Source organism: Microtus oregoni, unplaced genomic scaffold (genome assembly GCF_018167655.1).
Source record: "Microtus oregoni isolate MIOR12 unplaced genomic scaffold, Mior012 000016F_ref0000370, whole genome shotgun sequence".
NCBI classification, from domain to species: Eukaryota; Metazoa; Chordata; class Mammalia; order Rodentia; family Cricetidae; genus Microtus; species Microtus oregoni.
Genome location: NW_024543075.1, coordinates 35,437,747 through 35,462,290, shown reverse-complemented (window position 1 = coordinate 35,462,290; position 24,544 = coordinate 35,437,747). Strand labels below are relative to the sequence as shown.

The window sequence follows — 24,544 nt, the reverse complement described above, 5'->3', positions numbered from 1 at the left end:
TTTTGAAAAACAAACAAAAATCAAAATTCTTTTAATCAAAAAATGTTATTTGTTAAAAATATATATATATACATATATTATATACATATATGTACTCTGATGAAATGAATCCAAAGTATGACAATGTTTCTCCAGCGTAATCTACACTTTAGTTTACATTTATTAAGCATCATAGATATGTAATACTCAAAGTAACAAAGCTCCATTAAAGAGCCAAAAACTAAGAAGGAAACAGTTTCAAGTATATGGACTGCCTAGTTAGCCTATTTGTCTCTCTGTTCCAATAGTATGCTCTTTTATGGTTATCACTAGGAAATCTCTCTCTTTTTTTTGGGGGGGGGACAGGGTTTCTCTGTAGCTTTGGAGCCTGTCCTGGAACTAGTTCTTGTATACCAGGCTGGTCTCGAACTCACAGAGATCCGCCTGCCTCTGCCTCCCGAGTGCTGGGATTAAAGGCGTGCGCCACCATTGCCCGGCACTAGGAAATCTCTTAAAGATGTAGTGTTCTGCCTGAAAGCCAGAAGAGGGCACCAAATCTCAAAGATGGTTGAACTCAGGACCTCTGGAAGAGCAACCAGTGTTCATAACCTACGAGCCATCTCTCCACTCCCAAGAATTTTTCTTTAATTTTTTTACTTATTTATAAATTTTTTATGCATGAGTACTCTGTCCGCATATACACCTGCAAGCCTGAAGGGGGCAAGAGATCCCATTATAGATAGTTTGAGCCACCATGTGGCTGCTGGGAATTGAACTCAAGACCTTTGGAAGAGCAGTCAGTGCTCTTGACTGCTGAGCTAACCTCACCAGCCTTCCCAAATTCTTTCTTGACAGTCAAGGGTGAAATGTTAAAACAATGGTTACTCTCTCTAGGGAGAAAAAAGTATATCCAACTAAGATGGCAGCTCCTGTTGTATGTAGGGAAAAATATAGCAAAGGGAAAGAATTTATATGCTAGAGGATGAAGAGAATATTCTCAGCATAGACTATGCACCATATACAAACCAAAATAAGCAACAGGGTCTTCCCATTAAAGGCCTGATAAAAATACACACACACACACACAGACACACACACATATGAATGATGTGTAGACCAGGTTGGCCTCAAACTAGGCAGTCAAGGTTAACTCTGAACTTCTACTTCTTAAGTCTTGGGGTTGTAAGCATGTTACCATGTCTAGCTTCAATGGTATTTATACAATAATATTAGTAAACTTTGTCCTATACAGCTATGTGTTTAATTCATTAGTAAAAATAACAAAAGCTTTATCACTCAGCAAGACCTTTGCTAGACATAACAATTTCACACAAAAGGACACAAGACTACACTATCAATCAATTATTTTCCTTATATTTGTAATATATCCACATGTTAATACTGTGACAGAAAAAGGTTATGCAGGAGAAACGGACTTCGATAATCGGACTACGAATAAAAACAAGGGTTTGCACACTGCTAAAGTGATCGTTGAACACACCAACTGGATCTTAGAGTGCTTTAGATCACTCTGTCCTGGTAAGCAAAGAAGTCAAAAGGAGTCTCTCCCAAGAAATGGTAGAGATGATAATCACCATGTAGAAATTGTTTCGCTTCATGAGGTGAGAAAATAAAAGCTCTACAGCTGGGAAACTGTACTAATCAAGGGCTGTCCCAAAAGGAAGTCATCAGAGGAAAGGCAACAAGCAATTGCACGGATGTATCATGCATGAAAAGCAATTACACAATACACTCTTTAATGAGCAAATATATTAATGTGGCAAAATTTACAGCTATTGAAACAAACTAGATTTAAACACTAATGCTTCTACCAGATGTTTCATTATAAAATAATTAATGTCTAAAAACTCTATGTTTTGAGTACTTACTTTCAGAACCCTTTTGAGATAATAAAGACGCTGTAACAAAATATCATTATCTGAATATACATTATTGACACCAATATGATACAGGCATAGAAGTCTCATTTTATATATGTATGGTGGAATACTGTAAAAAGGATGAAAACAGTTTAAATTATCAAACTAATTCATGATAAACCTCTATAAACTTAAATACTTATCCTTGCTACATTCTCTGGTCTATGTAAGGTGCTGTCTGAAAGAATTTAAAACCTCCCATTTGCATCAAGTATTCAGTTTTTGCTCTAAACTTTTTTTTATTTCACTGTTCCTTATTTTACATTAATATAGGGTCTGTGGCATTGCTCAAGCTGGTCTCAAACGACAATCCTCAGCAGTTGGGATTACATGTATGTGCCACTGTACCCGAGTTCACTACTTTAGTTATTAGTCAGACAGAAAAGAAAAGAAAAAACAAAACACAAAACCACTCAATTCAATGAATCATTTTAAATAAGAATCCCAAGACAAGGCACATGGATGCTATCTCAGAGCTACTCTTGGAACAGTGATGTTTAGGTTACACCCACAAATCTGATGACAGCACTTCTCATAGTCTGACAATCTTTGTAGGACAGTTTACTTTACAAACCCTTCTTTCAGTTACTGAAGAGCTGATTTCAAAACATAAAATGAATACACCTGCTATTCCTGAGATGGTGGTGGTGGTGGTAGTGACGTTGGTGGTGGTAGTGGTAAACAAAAACCCACGATTTTTACTCAAATTTCTGTTTTAGTTTTTTTTGGAAGATGGCTGGCAGAATAGAAAGAAGAGCCAAAATCATCAGAATAAATACTGAGTTCCAGGAAACAGCTTCCCCTGCTGTCGTAAGCTGATATAGAGTTGTTCCTGCCTTAATTGCTACAAAAGAGGGAGGTGCAACACCTAAAAAAAAAAAAAACAAAAAACAAAAAACAGTGAGTGAGTGGCAATGGCAATCAAATAAAAGTAAAAACCACCATTTTTCATATTTTTCACATGTATGCATGTTTTGTTCACATGTATGTAAGTGCACTATGTGCAGGCATGCCCACAGAGGCCAGAAGGTGGCATCAGATCCCTAGAACAAGAATAACACAAGACGGTATAAGCCTCCATATAGGTACTGGGAACTGAACTTAGGTTCCCTATAAGCACAAGTACTCTTAACCACTGAGCCATCACTCCAGACCCCCAAATCATACTTTAAAAGTTAAAATTCTATGTGCATATAGTCTTTTAGGAACACAGCCATGTGCATTGTGAATAAAGGATTAAGAAGTTAATGCAGGTATTTAGCATACAGGAGGCCCTGGATCAATCCCAGCACACACAAGCAGATTATCAAATTATCATTGGATTACATTTTGAAATGATAAAATTATCTGACACAGACTCAAGTATAACATGGAAATAAAATTAATTCAGGATTAAAATTTATATCAATAAAGCAAAATTCTAAAAAAAAAAAATAATTTCAGGTGTTCCTTTTTTTGATGTTCCTAGATGGCTCACCCAGTCCTCATGGCCCTGTGCTAGTAAAATAAAATCTTTTATTATATGCTCAAGATCAAATCTCTCCCAGCTGTTTACTCAATTTTACAAGTATGCCTTTTCATAGAGAGTTTAATATTCCAAAGTACAAGAAGAGCTAGCGAGATGGCTCAGTGGGTAGAAAACTTCAAGCTCCATAAGTGTAGACCCCTAAAAGAAATTCAGTTTTTCAATCACCTCCTAAGGATTATGAAAAACTTTTTTTTTTTTTTTTTTTTTTTGGTTTTTCGAGACAGGGTTTCTCTGTGGTTTTGGAGCCTGTCCTGGAACTAGCTCTTGTAGACCAGGCTGGTCTCGAACTCACAGAGATCCGCCTGCCTCTGCCTCCCGAGTGCTGGGATTAAAGGCGTGCGCCACCACTGCCCGGCCTGAAAAACATTTTTAAAAGATTTATTTATTTATTATGCATACAATGTTCTGCCTTCATGAATGCCTGTAGGACAGAAGAGGGCATCGGATCTCATTAGAGATGGTTATGAGTCACCATGTGGATGTTGGGAATTGACCTTTAGGATCAGAACCTTTGAAGAGCAGCCAGTGCTCTTAACTCCTGAGTTATCTCTCCAGACGCAGGTTAATGAAATTTTTACAAGCCAGGAAACTTGAGAAGGCAAATGAAAACAAAAAAAGCAATGTCATCTAGAGAATAACTTCACAACTTTAGTATGTTTTAAAGTCAGTGAGTCCCGTAATTCCAACTACTACTAGGGAGGAGAGGCAGGAAAATCTTTAGAGACCAAGCTTTGCCTAAGCGATGTCTCAAAGTAGAAAGTGAAAAAAAGGTGGGCGGGCTGGGAAGCTAACTCAATGGCAATGTTTGCCTAGCATGCATGAAGCCCTAGGTTCAAGCTCACATACTGCCAGTACCCCCCAAACCCCCACAGAAACTAGGTTGAATATAGTGTATAGAACAGACTTTAAAATTAAAATGGTAAGGGTTAGAAACGTAACTCAGTGATAGAATGCCATCCAAGCATTCAAAAGGTCCTGGGTTCAAGCTCTACCTCCAAATCAAACACACACACACACAAAAAAAAACAGTAGAAGGAGGGAAGATACTCAAAGTCTAAGTAGACGCAGCAGTTTATAATATGAAGTAAATGCTGGAAAGATTGCTTAGTGGTTAAGAATGCTTGCTGCTCTTGCAGAAGGTCACAGGTCAATTCCCAACACCTATGTTGGTGGTTCACAAACACCTAGAACTCCAGCTCCAGTGATATCTGATGCTTCTGATCTCCATAGGCACCTACACTCACACGCCTATTTTCTCACTCTGACACATAATTTAAAAAAAAAATCAGAACTCGTAAGTCAACTTTAGCAAATATTCAATACATGAAATCCACACATGCAGAATCCAAGCAATTTAAACTGCAAATAAAAGCAACAGTCTTTCTAAATAAAGGCGGAATTCTCAAAATTAAGGTTTTGCCCTTGTGTACGGTAGTTAGACAAGCACTCAACTCCTCTAATAAATTGCTGTGTCCACTTATTAACTTCAAAATATGGTATCAATTTTTGATGTCTATTGATCTCACTTTTCCTAGACTTCTGGTGATATCCGCAATAAATCTAATTTCTATATTTGAAAAACAGTTCAAAAACAGAAACTAAATGTTTCTATCTACTGAGAGAGACAGTGAGTTTAAAAAAAAATTCAGGTGGTAGAGGTCCACGTCTTTAATCCCAGCACTCTGGAGGCAGAGGCAGGCGGATCTCTGTGAGTTTGAGGCCAGCCTGGTCTACAAGAGCTAGTTCCAGGACAGGCTCCAAAACCACAGAGAAACCCTGTCTCGAAAAAAACAAAACAAAACAAAACAAAAAAACCAAAAAACTGAAAAGAAAAGAAAAGTTCAGGCTGGGGACGCAGTGAAGTTTGTGCAGCCGAGAAAGTACTAAGAAAAAGCTGTCTTTGGAAGGCCAGAGGGCACCTGGAGCCTGGGATGCTCAACATGCAGTCCAGGCTTATGAGAAGAGTTCTCAGCCAGAAGAGTTTGTGGCTGACTCCAGCTGGCAAAGGAAGAAACGGCCAATGGGCCAGAGTTGGGGTGGAAATAAAACGTTCCCAGGTTTGAGCCCTAATATCACCAAAACAAAACAAAAAAGGATACAAAAAAAGAGGTGGTGAGGGTTCTGCTTAATCTCAGGTTATTAAAATAACACATAATAGAAAGTGATCATTCTTTACAGACGTTAACACATTACAACACATTGAAAAAGCTGTTGTTCTAGGCCAGGTTTGTGTTTGAGTTATATATGATACTGGTGATTTTGCACACAGCAGACAATCTAGGCCAGCTGGACATGCACACGATGAGCTGTCACAGGTGAACCAGAGGTCTTACCTAGAAAAGTGCCAATAAAAAACACCTTCAATGGCACATTTATCACAGGAGATGTTATATTAATAAACCAATTAGGCAGAAATGGTGTGATTCTCAAAAAGATAATGTAGTTAATGAGATGTTCTCTATGACGCTCTACCTGTTGTAAGAAAAGAACCAGTGTAAGTTAAGACCAACATTGAAAGTAAACTGCTAATATAAAATACCTTAAATTCTCATCCCTGATACATTTCAATTTTCCCAACAGAAACAATGTGTATACAGCATCTGCCTACCATGTGTAAAGCCCAGGGTTAAATACCCAGAAAAACACAGACATGCACAGTTAAAAAAAAAAAATTCCTTTCACCTTTACATGGGTTCCAGGGATCAAATTCAGTTGTTAGGCTTTTGGGCCATGACCTTATAGAATGAGGCATCTTACCAGCCCTTATTTTAGTTTTTACAATTATGGGTGATCCTAGGAACTCATTCATGCTAGCCTCCAGTTTAATTTTTTAAAAATTCACATAAGTCAGGGGTTGCAGAGTGCTATGCTTTAAATGAGGGAGGGTCTAGATCCTCAGCAACACCAACTAAAGAGAAGAACATAATCATGACAAGCATAGTATTATCCTTGTCAAAAGATAAATTTTAAGTTAATTTCATATGTAAGATTATACATAAATGTATATAATCTATACAAATCGTTTTCATAGGAATGACCTACCTACTTATGATTCAAGCTATGTTCCACAATTTAAAAATAAACCAGGGTTCTCCACATCCATGGGCATATATATGAGCAGCATCAACTGGACTCAGCGCAATATATTAAGAAAAATTGCTTAGCCCTGCCGGTGGTAGAGCACGCCTTTAATCACACAGCACTTGGGAGGCAGAGGCAGGTAGGATCTCTGTGGGCTCAAGGCCAGCCTGGTCTACAAAGTGAGTTCCAGGACAACTAGGGTTGTTATACAGAGAAAACCTGTCTCAAAAAAAAAAAAAAAAAAAGGAAGGACGGAGAGAGAGAGACAGAGAGACAGAGACAGAGAGAGAGAGAGAAAAGACGGACACATAACTGGGAACTGGGGAGGGGATGTGTTGGGAAGTGAATCTAGAGGGAATTAAAAAGAAATAGGGGGTGGAGATGAACAAAATACAATGTACACACATATGAAATGCCATATAACAAGGTCGTATCTCAAAGAACTCAAACTGTGGCACTGTATATCTGACCAAAGCCTATGGCTAGAAAGGAACCCACTACTGCTGTCTTGCTAAAAATGTGTATGCTGTCGATGCCTTCCAAATCTTCATGTTTCTATCTGTAGATTAGTGCTGCTTTCAGAAAAGCTTCTTTTTGCAGTAGGCAGCAATGCAGAGTCATAACTGGGCAAAGTGCTGACAGTAAGTGGCTGCTGAGTGCTCAGACCTAAATGGGTCTCAAGAAACATCACAGAAAGGAAAGGAAAGAATTTAAGAGCTGGAGGATGGGAAGGAACACTGAAATGATGTCGGAAATAACATGGTCACTTCACTCATGAATTACAGCAGCTATGGCTACTTACACAAGATTAAGCAATGTTTAATTGCACAATAAACATTCCAGCATGGATGAAAAGGGACTTACGAGGTTCTACCCCTAGTTAAGAAACTAACTACTGGTAGTTGGTAGCTGCTAGAAGAAGGGGTCACTACGTTCCAGTGGATGCGCCTATCTCATGAGCATGCAGGCAACATTAATGAGACTTAGTAGGTTGGGGGGTGGGGTGGAGACAGAGATTATAGTAGGGTAAGTACTGAAGGAATGGGGAGAGTAAAGTCAGATTGGGGTTGAATATAATCAAGATACACTGTTGAAGACAGCAATGAATTAATGCATAGCTACTACTTAGCTTGCTCTACTTTTCATACAGTTCAGGACTCAGCCACTGAAATGGTGCTGACCACTAACAGGGTGGTCTTCCCATCTCAAATAACTCAACTAACAAAAGCCCGCAGGCCAATCCAGTCTAGACAATTCCTCATTGAGTCTCTCTTCCCAAGTCAACAACTTAAGTTAACCATAACATGCTTTATAATAAACTTCTTGTACGAAGTCTTTAATCCCTGGACTCTAGAAGCAGAGGAGAGCATATATTAAAGGTGAATCTGAGGCTAGCCTGGTCTACAAACTGAGATCTAGGCCCTCCAGGGCTACATGAGAAATTAGGCATGTGTGAATATAATCAAAATACACTGTATGAAATTCTCAAAGAACAAAAATATGTTTTAAAAATTTCTTATCACATGATGACAAAACCAAAAAAATCAAAAAGAAACAAAACCAAAAATACATGCCTACCTGCTGCGACCATTTTATTGCCTTCTCTGTTAGGTATTTGTATACAACAGGTCTTCCAACTAAATAGGAGAGCATGTAGCAGAAGGAGGCACCAAGTCCAGAACACTGGAAAACAAAACAAACAAACAAAATGCACTCTGTATCCTCCCATCTCATTCCTGCAGATGTATTTACTTAGTTGACCTCTCTCAGGGCCAGGCAGAACAGTCTAAATAACATCTCTTATTTAGAGAAAAGAAGAACCCATTTGATCTAGTCCTTTCTCAAACTCTAAAAACAAGATCAGATAAAACAAATTGGTACTTGCAATGAAACTTTGTGACCATATCCAGTAATTACTGTTTAGTTTAAGAATAAGGAGCCTTAGCTGGTGTGGTGGCACAGCATTCCATTCAGGAGGCAGAAGCAGGCAGATCCCTGTGAGTCTGAGGCCAGCCTAGTCTGCAAAGCAAATCCCAGGATAGCAGGGCTGTTACTCACAGAAACCCTGTCTCAAAAAACAAAAGAATAAGTAGCCCTTCCCATCCTCCCCTATACCTATGCATAAAGACACCTCCATATGAACTGCAAAAAACAATAGGAACGAAAGGCTATATAATTAAAAGCAAGTCTATAGTATCCCAGTCTAAGAAAACCAAAATCTTTTTTTTGTTGTTGTTGGTTTTCTGAGACAGGGTTTCTCTGTAGTTTTGGAGCCTGTCCTGGAACTAGCTGTAGACCGGGCTGGTCTTGAACTCAGAGATCCATCTGCCTCTGCCTCCCGAATGCTGGGATTAAAGGCGTGCGCCACCACTGCCTGGCAAAAAACAAAAAAAAACAAAAAACTCTTAAAAGTTCCTCATGAGAGACTTAATAGGAACCACATTCCTGTTAATTAACAAGTTAACTAACAACAACTCCTTGAAAATTGATGAATGAGACACACTGGTGTGGCTAGAATGCCATTATCACCCTCACCCCAATTCATTGCCCATACTTACCAAGCAAACAAGGAATAAGGCTAGTGGGAATGGGTAAAGGAACCCCGAGAGTATGCTGAGGAAAATGGAGCCTGGAATAGCAAATGTTTGCAGACTGTTAACTTCTAAGTTAAGGATCAAAACATCAAGAAGTGGAATTTTCACAAGACAAACTCAACATCTGAGGAAAATTACAATACAGAAATTATGTCAATAACCCCAAAGTAATCTTATGTAGTCTTATTACTTTGTGTTGGAATGAAATCTGCCCCAGCAGTTCAGGTGGATTTTTCTACCTGTAGTATCATATTCACACTAAAACAAGGTGCATACTTTGGAGATTCTGGATATTGGTTTGGGGACTTGTAGTAAAGGACAATGGATGCCTCCAGCTCTAAGCAAGCTACCACTGACTAATAATACTCAACTTCAGCAAGCAAATAAATGCAATGTTGGTAAGAGTATGCTAAGAGGAACTCCAGAACAAACACCCAGTAGACATTGGGAAGAAACAAATCAGACAGCAGCCAAAGTCTTCTGTGATGCTTTTATTTTAGGGTTTTTGTTTTGCTGTTTTTGAGACAATCTCATTTTGTAGCCCCTGGCTGACCTGGAACTTTCTTTGTAGACCAGGTTAGACTCAAACTCAAGAGATCCACCTGCATCTGCTGCCTAGTGCTAGGATTAAAGGCATGCTAATACATGCTAATGCAGACTGGCTGTATTAACAACTATGCTGTGTCTCTACCTATCATTCTCTCATTCTTTCAGCTGCTTAGTAATGTTGCTTTTTAATACTCAATATTCAAACATAAAATATATACTTAGTATAGACGTATTGCTTTAAAAAAAAAAAAACTGGTTAAGCCAGGCGGTGGTGACGCATGCCTTTAATCCCAGCACTTGGGAGGCAGAGGCAGGTGGACCTCTGTGAGTTCGAGGCCAGCCTGGTCTACAAGAGCTAGTTCCAGGACAGGCACCAAAGCTACAGAGAAACCTTGTCTCAGAAAACAAAAAACAAACAAAAAAACTGGTTAAATGAATGAACACTAGGATTAAAATAAGAAACTTTAAAAATTATATCCAAAAAAATAAAATAAAATGAATAGCTAAGCATGGTAGCAAACACATTTTTGAATATTAAATTAAATTATTTGTGTGTGTTTTTTGACCTCAGTGGGATGTATGGAGGTCAGAGGACAACTCTCAGGAGCAGGTTCTCTCCTACCCTGTTGTCGTAGGAATCAAATCCAGGATACGCTTGGCAAGCGCCTTTACCTGCTATGCCATCTCACTGGCCCTTGAATTAACATTTTAAAAGGAAAACAGTCATTACTTAAACAGGAGACCTTTAGAACCTCATCTGGAGCAAATTAGAAAACATTTTTCAAGTAAAAGGATACAAAATATATGTAGCAAAGTAAGCGACCAATACTTGTACGTAAAAGGTATCCTTGTACTTGGAGAGGACCTTTCCCAGAGCCTTGGCGTCATCCATATCTCTTGGGACCTTTATATTCACTCTTTCTTCTCTAAAGAAAACAATGTAAAAAATTTAAAAACCATAATTCCATGATAAAAATCAAAGCCAAATTTAAAACATGGAGTTTTAAACCAAAATGATGCAATGCAATTGATCTGTAATAAGGACAAATTCACATTTTTTAGATATAATAATCTATAAACATACACACATACAAATTAAAATTCAAAATGATACAAACCAAAGATTAAAAACATTTCTTTCACTATTGGCTTTAATTTTAATATTAAGAAATGAGCCATGGATATTAACATATTAAAAACATACTTGCAGGGCTGGAGAGATGGCTCAGCGGTTAAGAGCATTGCCTACTCTTCCAAAGGTCCTGAGTTCAATTCCCAGCAACCACATGGTGGCTCACAACCATCTGTAATGAGGTCTGGTGCCCTCTTCTGGCCTTCAGGCATACACAGAGAATATTGTATACATAATAAGTAAATATTAAAAAATAATAATAATTAAAAAAAAATAAAAATAAATAAAAACATACTTGCAGGGCAGTGATGGTGCATGCCTTTAATCCCAGCACTCATGGAGAGGCAGGCAAATCACTGTAAGTTTTAAGCTAGCCTGATCTACAGAAAAGTTCCAGGGCAGACAGAACTATACAGAAAAACCCTGTCTCAAACCACCAAAAAGAAAAGGGTGGAAAGTTACCCTTCCACCTCTTCTGAGCCAGGGCTTCATCATGTAGACTTAGTTGGCCTACCATTTCCTACATTGACCAGGATGACCTCAAATGCCCAGTTGAAATTTTTATAAGAAATCATTCAAACCTTAACAAGGCGGCAGATAGAAAACAAAATTAATAGCAAGGAAAAGGAAAAAGTGAGGGGAGGTGAAACATGACCATAACACCAGCTACAAGATAACCTCAATTAGTGGGTAGGCTGAGGCAGGAGTTGGAAGACAGTTTGGTTTTCATTAGAAGACACTGTCTCCAAATGGGGTAAGAAGGATGTAGTAGTACATGCCTTTAATCCCAGCACTAGGAGGCAGAGGGAGGCAAAGTAAGAATCTAGCTAGGGTCAACACAATTCCAGGGCAGCAGGATTACATAGTAAAACTGTCTCAGAAAAAGAGTTAAATAAACTAGAAGGTGATGGTGCACACCTTTAATCCCAGCTCTCCAGAGGCTGAGGCAGGTGGATCTCTGTGAGTTTAAGGTCACCCTGGTCTACTTAGTGAGTTCCAGGACAGGCAAGGCTACATAGTGAGACCCTAACTCAAAAGAACAATCATTAAATAAATAATAAAATTAGAGTTACCTTTGAATTTAATGTACTTTTATGTTCATTCATTTCCATTGCAGGATAATGACAGAATGATACTTTCTTATTTTTCTCATATTTTTATGTTAAGCTAATCTAGGGCTTTTGGATCAACTGATGCTCCCTCCAGCTTCAGACTGAGTAGCTAACTTGCTGGGACTACAGATTTATACCACCACACCTAACTGCATGCTACCTTTCTTAAGTACTATAAAAATACCTAACTAAAACGGCTTCGAGCTGATGAAATTTAAAACTAGAAAGATTCTAGAGCAGTGTGTACACATGTATACACAAATACACAGAAAAGAGCAGACTAGAAAAGGCACCGAACTACATTATTTTCTGTAAGTATGTTAGTACACAGATTGGACGCAAAAATTACTTTAAATCAGCTCTTTATTTCCTATTCCTCTATAAAAAGCCAGAAAGGATCTAAAATCAAATTCATTTCAGGAGGCAGAAACAAGAGGACCTCTGTTAGTCTTAGAGACTAACCTCTGTCCTTAGAGTGCTTGCTGGGATTATGGGTTTGTGCCACCACACCTGTCCCATCCTTTTCTTAATAAATTCTAATTTTGTTTCATGGAAGGGAGAGGAGAGGAGAAAAGAGGAGAGGAGAGGAGAGGAGAGGAGAGGAGAGGGGCGGGGGGGGCATATTTCAGTTGGTAGACTGCTTACTTAAGATACAGAAAACCTGGATGAAAATCTGGTATGGTGGCATAGGGAGGTGGAGGCGGCGGAACTAGAAATTCAAGGTCATTCTTTGTGAAAACAGGGAGTTTAAACCAAAACAAAACGGGAGGAAGGTACTCCTGGATTCTATAATCCTGAGAGCTGATACACAAGCACCTTAAATAGTTCTGTTGCTAAAGGAAATGTGTAGTTTTTAATTTACTTCACCTCGCCGGGCGGTGGTGGCGCACGCCTTTAATCCCAGCACTCGGGAGGCAGAGGCAGGCGGATCTCTGTGAGTTCGAGACCAGCCTGGTCTACAGAGCTAGTTCCAGGACAGGCTCCAAAACCACAGAGAAACCCTGTCTTGAAAAACTAATAAAAAAAAAAAAAAAAAAAATTTTTACTTCACCTCTAAAATACATAGACATTTTTAGTCTCTTTTGTATACTTACTCACTAAGCTGAGGAAAATTTTTATATACCAAATACATGAGAAAAGCTGCACATGAGAAAATGGACACCAGTATAAGGAGTGACACTCTTGCTGAGCCAGCTTCTGCACAAGGTTTGTCTGAAAGAGAAAAAGTGTAATTAAAATAAACCGTATTTCAAGCTAATAACTTCCTCAAACCCTTTCTCCCAAAGGCCATTCATACTTTTGCCTAAAACTATGACATTAAACCAATTAATTCAACTGCTATAAGAACCACTTATTGGCCATCTTCCAACATCCAAGGGGCAGACGCAGGCTAGATTCTTTAAATTTAAAGCCAACTTTGTGCACGTAGTGTAGGACAGCCAGAGATACATAGTAAGGTCCCATCTAAAACAGAAAACAAACAAACAAAAGACTGAGGAAGATACCTGACATTGACCTCTGGCCTCTACATGTGCACACACCCACACAAACATGTGCATACCACACACACATACATAAATTACTTTTGGCATGACGGTTCAAACATGTAAACCCAACTCTCAAGATCTGAAGGTCTGAGGCTAGCCTGGGATAGATAACAAGATTTCTGCTCAAGGATTGATAGCTATGGGGCAGCAGAGACTGGTGAAGCAGCTGCTGTTCTGAAAAGTTCATTCAGTTCTCAGCACTCACATAGTAACTCACAACCATCCAAAACTCCAGTTCCAGGGAATCTGATGCCCTCCCTCTTCTAGTTTCCACAGGTGCCAGCAAGTGGGGCATATACATACATGCAGCCAACATTCATACATAAAACTAACCTTTAAAAACAAAACAGTTGTTATGGAGATGGGGAAATGGCCAAGTAAGAGTGCATATATGCAAACATGAGAACTGAGTTTGATCCCCAGATTCAGCCAGCCTAGTCCAAAGAGGGAGCTTCATATTCACTAAGTAATGCACAGAACAATAAAGGAAGGCACCTTTGTGTTCTGGGCTCTATCTGTATGAGCCTAAGTGATCATATCCACCCACTCACATGCTTACACCATACACACAACACACAAAACAAGCTACAAAAACATCAGTATGTATTAAAACAACTTAATCAAAAACGTAACTTTTGGGGGCTGGAGAAATGGCTCAGTGATTAAGAGCACTGACTGCTCTTCCAGAGGTCCTGAGTTCAATTCCCAGCAACCACATGGTGGCTCACAGCCATCTATAATGAGACCCGGCGCCCCCTTCTGGCCTGCGGGCATACATGGAAGGAATGCTGTACACATAATAAATAAATAAATCTTTAAAAAAAAGTTAACTTTCGTTCCTAGGACAAAAGACTAGGTAAGATATGGCAGGCAGCATACACTTAAGTAATCCCAGCAATTAGGAAACTGAGGCAGGAAAATAGGGAACTGGAGATAAACCTGGGCTACATAAGGAAACCACCTCAAAGAAAACCACACACACACACACTCAAACAATTTGTTTTGGTTTTCTTGTCACATTGGTGTGGGAGAATTGTCTGTATTCTGTCAATCATGTTTTAAATAAATGCTGATTGGCCAGGCAGGAAGTATAGGCAGGAAAACCAAACCAGAAGTAGAAATGATGCAAGAAGCAAGATGTGAGCTGCCCTGCTGAGAAAGGTACTGAACCAAGCGGCTAGCATAGATAAGAACAATGGGTTAATATAAGCTACAAGAGCTAATATGTAGCCTGAGCTAATGGGCCAATCAGTTTTATAACTTATGGAGATCTCTGTGTGATTTTCTTTGGGGCTAAACAGCTGGGGGCAGAAGGCAGGACAGAAACCTCCAACAAGCACGCCCCCTTCATGTTACATCACATAAAAAAAAAGTAGTCTTAGAAGATAAATAAGAGGGCCTGGCTTGGTAGCCCACGCCTGCCTTTAATCCCAGCATTTGGGGCAGAGGCAGGTGAATTTCTGTTTGAGGCCTGCCTGGTCTACAGAGGCAAGTACTAGGATGGCCAGGGCTACATAGAAAAGCCCCGAAATCCTGTCTCAAAACAAAACAAAAGATTAATAAGAAGAACACATAAATACTGAGTTCAGAGAAACAGTTTTAATGGGCTGTCATCAAAGCAAAGACACGCTATTCATTTAAGTAGTACGCAAGCAGTTTTTATCATGCCTGTTGTCTTTTAAATCTACCTGAAGGGCTAAGGAGATGACTCAGCAGGTGAAGACACTTGCCACCAAACCTGACAGGTGACCTGAATTCCATCCCTGACATCCACAAAAAAGCAAAGGTAGATCAGATTCCTGCAAACTGTCCTTCGATCTCCACATGCATGCCCTGGAATACTGTGTTCTGGCACATACGCACATGCCCATCTACTCTCAAATCAATCAATCAATCAATCAATGTAAAAAACCTTTTAACCTACCATCTAGAGTTAACTTGTCCCAGCCCACATGCCACATCTACCCTCAAATAAATAAGTAAAACTTTTTAACCTACCATCTAGAATTAACTTGTCCCAGTCCAAAGTTTTAGCTTATTACATTGAGAAGAAAGTCTATGAATTCAAAGTGTTTAATAGCAATATAATCTGTTTGTTTTAAAGAATTTTTAAAATATTTATTTATTAAGCATACAATATTATGTCTGTGTGTATGCCTGCAGACCAGAAGAGGGCACCAGACCTCATTACAGATGGTTGTGAGCTACCATGTGGTTGTTGGGAATTGAACTCAGGACCTTTGGAAGAGCAGGCAATGCTTTTAACCGCTGAGTCATCTCTCCAGCCCCAATTTGTTTTTTGAGACAGGTTTTTTTTCTCTGTGTAGCGCTGGCTGTCCCGGAACTTGGTCTGTAGACTAGGCTGGCCTCAAACTCAGATCTGTCTGCTTCTGCCTCCTGAGTGCTGGGATTAAAGGCATGCATCACCACTGCCCAGCAATAGTAACATGATTTAACATTAACTTTAGATTAGTTTTCACTATGATTTCTAAGAACAAACAGCAGATCTTCTCCCCACTCCTGGCAATTCTACATAAGTCACAGACTGAAAGCATACTTCTCTGTATGCTCGGCACCTACTATGTTCAATCTCTGCTTCCAAGAAGCAGGCAAAACCATCATAAAGAATACGAAATCAGCCGGGCGTTGGTGGTGCATGCCTTTAATCCCAGCACTCGGGAGGCAGAGGCAGGAGGATCTCTGTGAATTCGAGACCAGCCTGGTCTACAAGAGCTAGTTCCAGGACAGGCTCCAAAGCTACAGAGAAACCCTGTCTCAAAAAACCAAAGGAAAAAGAAAATGAATATGAAATCAAAGGGCTTAAAGACTTCATAGGAACGGCAGATTACTAGGTGGACATGATAAAGGCAATTTTTAGTTGAAGATTAAAATAGGGGTTTAAAAAAACCTTCTAACCTGTACTGTATGCTCCTAAATACATTTTAAGGCCAACAGTTTATTTTTTTTTATTTTTTATTTTTTTTTATTTATTTATTATGTATACATATTCTGTTTTGCGTGTATGTCTGCAGGCCAGAAGAGGGCACCAGACCTCATTACAGATGGTTGTGAGCCACCATGTGGTTGCTGGGAATTGAACTCAGGACCTTTGGAAGAGCAGGCAATGCTCTTAACCACTGAGCCATCTCTCCAGCCCGGCCAACAGTTTTTTAAAGTCAAAACTTTTTTTTTCTATTTTTCTTTTTTTTTTTTTTTTTTGGTTTTTTCGAGTCAGGGTTTCTCTGTGGTTTTGGAGCCTGTCCTGGAACTAGCTCTTGTAGACCAGGCTGGTCTCGAACTCACAGAGATCCGCCTGCCTCTGCCTCCCAAGTGCTGGGATTAAAGGCGTGCGCCACCACCGCCCGGCTCAAAACTTTTTTTTTCTAAAACATACTGCCCTGTGGCTCAGCTTTGAAGTTAAAACTTATATTATCTGGAAAACTAAATTTTTTTTCTCTGCACTAAGAATTCACCAGTCCTACAGTAGGGGACAACTGGGACATGTTTCAGAAACGGCTAACTGGGCTACAGAGCACTAACAGGAATTTTTTCTTTTTTCTTTTTCTTTCTTTCTTTCTTTTTTTTTTTGAGACAGGGTTTCTCTGTAGCTTTCGAGCCTGTCCGGGAACTAGCTCGTGTAAACCAGGTTGGCCTCAAACTCAGAGATCCCCCTCCTGTGCCTCCCTAGTGCTGGGATTAAAGGTGTGCGCCATACAAGAGCTAGTTCCAGACAGGAGAAACCCTGTCTCGAAAAATCCAAAAAAAAAAAAAAAAAAAAAAAAGGCGTGTGCCACCACCATCCAGCTGATAGTGAGGTAACTTCTCAGGTTTAACTTGACACCTATTCTCTTTACTGTCTGAAACTGAGTCTCCTCCACCCATATTAGCATTATGCTTACCAGAAAAGAAAACAAGAGGTGCACAAACACTTGAGTGACATTCAATTCTGAGGCTCTATTTTTACACGTCATAAACAGTGTTGATAATTATGGTCCAATAGTGCTTCTGCATAATCCTAGTAAACCTAAAGGCTAGAATACAATCCATTTATACTTCTGAGCATAATTCAATTATAAATATAGTTTTCATCTGAATCTGTACCACACATACTACTACTGCTTCTTTGTACAACCATGTTAAATGGGGGGTGCTTTGACTCTGGCAGCCACCATGCCTGCACTTGAAATGTATTGGCTTCTAGATCTTCTCCAATACTACCATTATGCTCGTTAATACTGTAATCTAATATCATCATACTCTTATCCAACTCTCTGCCTATCTAGCTTTCTCCCAGGTCAAAGGTACTTCTTGAGAAAGAGTCATGGTCATGCTTTTTCAACCTACTAGTCCATATACTTTCCCTGCTTCAATCTGGGTTACTGACAGACAGGAATCCTGTCACAACACTGTCCCTGTACCCAAGGACTCTGCCTCTTACTTTAGTGAACCCTCCCATTCTATCCCAAGTCTGTTCACAAGATCACCTTCCCTAGTCTTATCATTATCTTTTTGTTAAATGTTAACAGACTTTCTTCTAGACCCTGCTCTGTGAATTGTTTCCATTCACCAACATCTTCAATACAGCCTCAGCACTAAGGAGGCAGAAGCTGATGGATCTCTGTAAGTTTGAGACCAGCCTGGTCTACACAGTGAGTTCCAGTTAAGTCAACTGTGAGAATCCCTCTCAGTAAGTAAAAACACATGAATGAAGGCTCAAAAAAAAAATATTAATCATATTGTACTTCTATATTTTTGTTTTGCTATATGGTTTCATATAGACCAGGCTGACCTCCAACTCAAAGATGTAATTAAAGGCAACCTTGAACTCCTTTCCTGTATCCTATATCCATCTCCCAAGTGTAGGCACCCACAGACATGCATATATAACACACACACACACACACACACACACACACACACGCCAAAATAAGAAAAAAAGGGAAGAAAGAAAAAACAAAACAAAAACCTCACTCATAGAGAAGGTCAGTGATGGTGACACCTGTCTGCACTCCCAGTAGTGGGAAGACAGAGACAGGACTGCCAAAAGATGGAACCCAGCCTGGTACAGGCTTGGTCTATACAGACAAAAAAGTGTCATCCCTGGTATATAGTGGCCCATTTTTAGGTAGGATCTCCAGGGCAGCTTGGGATACAAACGAAACAAAACAAAAACCAAACACTGAAGTATTACAGAATTTGTAAGAAGATTCTATCACTAAGTAGTTTTCAATCAAAGGTTATTAGAATCTTTACTTCTTTGCCTTTTTTCTTTGAATGGCAAGTTGCTATCTACAATCAATAAAAGTTGTTTTTCCAATCCTAGGAAATTGGTTGCTAACTAGTTACTAATGGCACCACTGCAGCAGAATACTAAGTAAACTAAATCCTATCATGTGAAAGGACCATAGACTCTCTGCTACAAAAAGAATTCCTAGGCCAGGCAGTGGTGACCCACGCCTTTAATCCCAGCATTCGGGAGGCAGAGGCAGGCGGATCTCTGTGAGTTCGAGGCCAGCCTGGTCTACAAGAGCTAGTGCCAGGACAGGAACCAAAAAGCTACAAAGAAACCCTGCCTCGAAAAAGTCCCCCCCCCAAAAAAAAATTCCTAACATTAGAAAACGGCAGAGGGGAAAAAAGAAAAATCTCTGCCCTTTGGCTTATGTATGTATAGTGTGCAAGTCATTTAATAAAAGAAAACACCACAAAAAGAATTCTGGAAGTTTTGAGACATTATTATTATTTAGTAACTCCAAAACAAACAACAGCAACAAAACAAACCCACAAAACTGAAGGCTAACTATCTCAAGCCAAATTACAATTACCTAGAGCTTGGATTATTCTCTCTCCACAGCTGAATCTTCAAAACAGTGTTCCCTTCACTTAAAGCAGATCTAGGGCTGGGCAGTGGTGGCGCACGCCTCCTTTAATCACAGAATTTGGGAGACGGATAGATCTTAATGAGTTCGAGTCCAGCCTAGTCTACAAAGCAAAGCAAGTTCCAGGACATCCAGGACTGTTACACAGAGAAATCCTGTCTCAAAAACCAAGAGGAGACTTAGGCTTTAGCAATCATCTGTCCCTAAGAGTTCTTTTTTTTTTTTTAATTTCATTTATTTATTTATTATGTGTACAATATTCTGTCTTGTGTGTATGGCTGAAGGCCAGAAGAGGGCACCAGACCTCTTTACAGATGGTTGTGAGCCACCATGTGGTTGCCGGGAATTGAACTCAGGACCTTTGGTAGAGCAGGCAATGCTCTTAACCACTGAGCCATCTCTCCAGCCCCCTAAGAGTTCTTTTATTTATACAAAATTATTTAGTTCCACTCTATATGCAAATACATAAACCTATTCGACTACAATATACATTTAAAATCAGCTGAGAGCATATTTAAAATATATTTTTTAATATTTATTTGTGTGGGGGGGCAGGGGATGCATGTTACCCAGAGGATGGTTCTAGATACCCTGGAACTGGAGTTACAGATGGTGATGAGCTGACATGTGGGTGCCCTGAATGGAACCAGGGTCCTCTGTAAGAGCAGCCAGTGTGCTTAACCACTGAACCATCTTTCCAGCCCTCCCACTACACAGTCTCACAAGACCACCATTTTGGCCATTAGTGGTGGTGAAGACAGCAGTAAATTTGCTGCAAACATCTTAAAGGATCACTCCAGGCGTTTGCGCTTCAAAAGCACTTAAAAGAATGCTTTAATCCCAGCACTCTGGAGGCAGAGGCAGGTGGCTCTCTGAGTTCAAGGCCAGCCTGATCTATAGAGTGAGTATCAGGGCAGGCTACAAAGTTACACAGAGAAACACTGTATCAAAAAAAAAAAAACCTACAAAAACAACAACAAAAAAGAATGTAATAATTTCAGTTGCTGAGAAGCACCGAATAATTTCATGCCAGGACAAAAATCAAAGCATTTACTTTCTACGTTTACAATATTTAAAGCTCCAGGACATTTCTTTTTTTTTTCTTTTCTTTTTTCTTTTTTTTTTTTTTTTTTAGTTTTTCGAGACAGGGTTTCTCTGTGGCTTTGGAGCCTGTCGTGGAACTAGGTCTTGTAGACCAGGCTGGTCTCGAACTCACAGAGATCCGCCTGCCTCTGACTCCCGAGTGCTGGGACTAAAGGCGTGCGCCACCATCGCCCGGCTTCCAAGACATTTCAAGATGGTGAGTATCGTAGGAAAAAAAGCTTCTGAATGAGTTTCCTTAGTAACTTTTACCAGATCCTATTATTACTATTCTTGTTTAATAATTTAGCTACTGAGTTTTTCAAAATTAATAAATCCAGCTCTGCGTGGTGACATGGCATACTCCTTGAGCTGAGGCTAGTGGATTTCTGTGAGTTCCTGACCTACATAGTCAGACCCTGTCTTTTTTTCCATTTTTGAGATAGGGTTTCTCTGTGTAACAGCTCTGGCTGTCCTGGAACTCACTTTGTAGACCAGGCTGGCCTCAAACTCACAGAGATCCGCTTGCTTCCTTCTTCCAAGTGTTGGGATTAAAGGTGTGTGTCACCAACCGCCCAGCTTGGATAATATTTGTTTGTTAGTTTTTAAAGGCAGGGTCTGGGGCTGGGCGGAGAAGGCGCACACCTTTAGTCCCAGTGCACGCCAGGAAGAAGCAGGTAGGTATCTGTGTTCGACCCCAACCTGGTCTACAGAGAAAGTTTCAGTACAGCCAGGGCTACACAGATAAAGCCAGTCTCAAAAAACCAAAAACATCAACAAAAATCAAAGTCACAAAGAACAAGCCGGGCGGTGGTGGCGCACGCCTTTAATCCCATCACTCGGGAGGCGGAGGCAGGCGGATCCCTGTGAGTTCTAGGCCAGCCTGGTCTACAAGAGCTAGTGCCAGGACAGGCTCCAAAGCTACAGAGAAACACTGTCTCGAAAAACTAAAAAAAAAAAAAAAAAAAAAAAGTTACAAAGAACAGTAAACAGAAGCATGGGATCTAAGACTTTCAAGTGGCACCTGGAAGGTCCAGTCCTTGCTCTAATCACTACCTTAGCTTGTCTCGGTGACTCTGCACAAGTCATGTACCTGCATATCCCTCAGTTTGTTCACCTGGAAAACAATGCAAAAAAGCCTCAAGTCTCTTTAACACCTGCCTGGAAGGTAGCCAGGGTAACCAACCTCATTGTCTCTCTGAGCTTCAACAAGTCAGCGTCACTGCTTCTTTTAACTGGAGTCTATTGAGAAAGTACAGCTTGACACAGGTCCCCCAGTCAAAGTACACTACTCTCCTGCTGCAGTCCTTGGGAGCTGAAAGGTCGGTCTTTCCCTGAGATCTGCTCGCCCCTCCGGCCTTTGGGGTAGCCTCAGGTCCGGCCCGCAGGTCCACTCACCCTTCAGGTGCTCTCCGCTGCCTGGCGTGGCGGAACCGCGCGTCCCCGTTGCCCGGTCCCCCACTGGGGTCGAGTGCCGCGCCCCCGTCTGCGTCCTCTCGGCGACACGGCCTTTCGCCATGGCTGTGGCAGGGGGCTAGGAAGAACACCCAATGCTGCCGCGCCCCCTTGAATGACTAAACTACTCCCGCAGCTTCCTACCAACACTGAGGCGCGCCGCACAGCCACTTCCGGCGCGACCCCCTCACCCGAGACGACCTCGGCAGGGAGACGCTGGGCCGAGCCTCGGAGCGAGCTCGGCTGACGGCCCGCCCAGCCCCGGCCAGCCCCGCCCACGAGCCTCGCGCGCTCCCGCAGGCCCAGTGACCGCGAGACGTGTCAGGGCGGGCCCCGCCTCCTTCGGGGCCACGCCTACCAACCTCACGCAGCGAGGCGCATGAGCAGTCGAGTGCCGAGTCACGGGTCTGCAGTCTGCGGGTCGACGTCTCTGCGCTGCTTTCGTCACGCGGAAGTGAGGCCTGGGGGGGGGGGGGGGGGACTTCTGACTCTTTGTTCCCGCCGACGGAAGTGCCGGCACGCGTTTAGTTGGCGCTTCCGGATTTAAGATTCCGAAGGTTCCTCTGCAAGTGGGTCACAAGCGCCATGGAAGCTGCATGCCTAGTCTGAAGATCGTGGAAAATTTAAAACATGAGACGTGAAAACCCAGATTCAGAGACAAGGTTTCATAGGTTTATGAAGGTCACAGAGCGACAGAAATGAGATCAGAGTCTAGCTTTTCTGGTTCAAAACAAGCTTTCCCGCCGTCCACCCTCTTGTCACAAGCAAATACACCCTAGCTCATTGTATTTGGCATTTTCTAAACCCAGACAATCTTCTTGACAGTTTTTCTACTCCTGCCCCTCAGGACAGCTATCCAGCTTCTCACTGGTAAGTATATTAGATTCCCCGCTTTTAAATTTTAGGGTTTTGGTTTTGCTGCAGATTTAACCCGAGACCTTGGGCAGGCAAAGTACACATCTGCTACTGAGCATCCCCCATCACATTAACTGGTTTCCCCCTCGTTAGCGTCTTTAAAAACAGGTATCGAAAGTAAAACTGGGGGGCTGGAGAGATGGCTCAGAGGTTAAGAGCATTGTCTGCTCTTCCAAAGGTCCTGAGTTCAATTCCCAGCAACCACATGGTGGCTCACAACCATCTGTAACGGGGTCTGGTGCCCTCTTCTGGCCTGCAGGCATACACACAGACAGAATATTGTATACATAATAAATAAATAAATATTTAAAAAAAAAGAAAGTAAAACTGGGGACTTTCTTCGTGAAACCAACTTGTCATTTTATTTTTTTTTAATTGGACCAAAAGGTGGAAAATTGGATTTTTTCTATTCAGTAATTACATTTTACGTTTATAAGGTTTATAAGAAACAATCTGGCCGGGCGATGGTGGCGCACGCCTTTAATCCCAGCACTCGGGAGGCAGAGGCAGGCGGATCTCTGTGAGTTCGAGACCAGCCTGGTCTACAAGAGCTAGTTCCAGGACAGGCTCTAAAGCCACAGAGAAACCCTGTCTCGAAAAACAAAAAACAAACAAAAAAAAAAAAAAAAAAGAAACAATCTGACAGCCCGGGAGATGGCGGTTCGAGGGGGGGTAAAGGTGTTTGCAAACTTGACAGTCTGGGTTTGATCTCTAGGACCTACATGGTGGTAGGTGAGAGCCAATCTTTGCAAGTTGTCCTCTGATTTCTACATGACATTCGTTCACACATACAGTAATAAATGTAGTACTAATAAAATTTTTAAAAAATCATTCCATGAAAAGAAAACAGTCATTTCTATTAACATTGGTATCGTAGTTGAAAACACAAAAACAACTGTCACCTGGAAGAGAATAAGTTTATTCAAGCCCGTGGTGGTTGGTGGTAGCAGACGCCTTTAATCCTAGCATTAAGGAGGCAGAGACAGGCAGATCTCTGTGAGTTCCAGACCAGCCTGGTCTAAGTAGCAGGTTCCAAAACAGACAGGGCTACACAGTGAGATCCTGTTTCAAAAAAGCAAAAACAAACCAAAGCAAGCAAACAAACAGGGACTGAAGTGCTGGCTTAGTGGTTAAGAGAACTGCCTGCTCCTCCAGAGGATCCAGCTTCAATTCTCAGCACCCACGACAGAAGTGCACACCTGCTTGTACTCCAGCTCTAGGCAATCCAATGCCCACTTCTGAACTACTTTGCCATCTGTGCACACATGAGGCATAGACATCCAGGCACTCACATAAACATAAATAAAGTCTTTTGGTGGTTTTTTTTTTCTTCCTGGTTTTGGTTTTTTGAGGCAGGGTTTCTCTGTTTAGCCCTGGCTGTCCTTAAACTCATAGAGATTCACCTGCATTTGCCTCCCAAGTACTGGGATTAAAGGCATGTACCACCACTGCCCAGCCAAATAAATTATATGTATTTATTTAAATATATGTATTTACCCTTTACCTAATCTTTCTATATATATATACATACATATATATGTACATATATACACATATATACATACATATATATGTATGATATATATATATATGTATGTATGTATTGGTTTCAGCAGAGTGGGGGAAATCTATTTTATTTTATTTTTTTTTTTTTTAATATTTATTTATTTATTATGTATACAATATTCTGTCTGTATGCCTGAAGGCCAGTTGAGGGCGCCAGACGTCTTTACAGATGGTTGTGAGCCACCATGTG

General features: G+C 40.8%; 1 protein-coding gene across 1 annotated transcript; it reads right to left on the bottom strand.

Annotated features, from left to right (window-relative positions):
- On the bottom strand, positions 1-22,156 carry Tmem41b (transmembrane protein 41B). Its single transcript, XM_041666611.1, has 7 exons — positions 21,817-22,156; positions 13,010-13,127; positions 10,469-10,597; positions 9,087-9,180; positions 8,107-8,211; positions 5,781-5,919; positions 1-2,787 (listed from the first exon to the last, which is right to left on the bottom strand). Exons 1-7 carry the CDS (start codon positions 21,935-21,937, stop codon positions 2,618-2,620), a joined length of 876 nt encoding a protein of 291 aa, XP_041522545.1. The 5' UTR covers positions 21,938-22,156; the 3' UTR covers positions 1-2,617.
- Positions 22,157-24,544: the final 2,388 nt, after the last annotated feature.

Coding starts and splice junctions, on each gene's coding strand:
- Tmem41b (XM_041666611.1), bottom strand. CDS start 21,937: ATGGCGAAAGGCCGTGTCGCCGAGAGGACGCAGACGGGGGCGCGGCAC. Junction 10,598..13,009: donor AATTTTCCTCAGCTTAGTGA/GTAAGTATACAA, acceptor TGTTTTCTTTAG/AGAAGAAAGAGTGAATATAA. Junction 5,920..8,106: donor CAATAAAATGGTCGCAGCAG/GTAGGCATGTAT, acceptor TTCTTACAACAG/GTAGAGCGTCATAGAGAACA.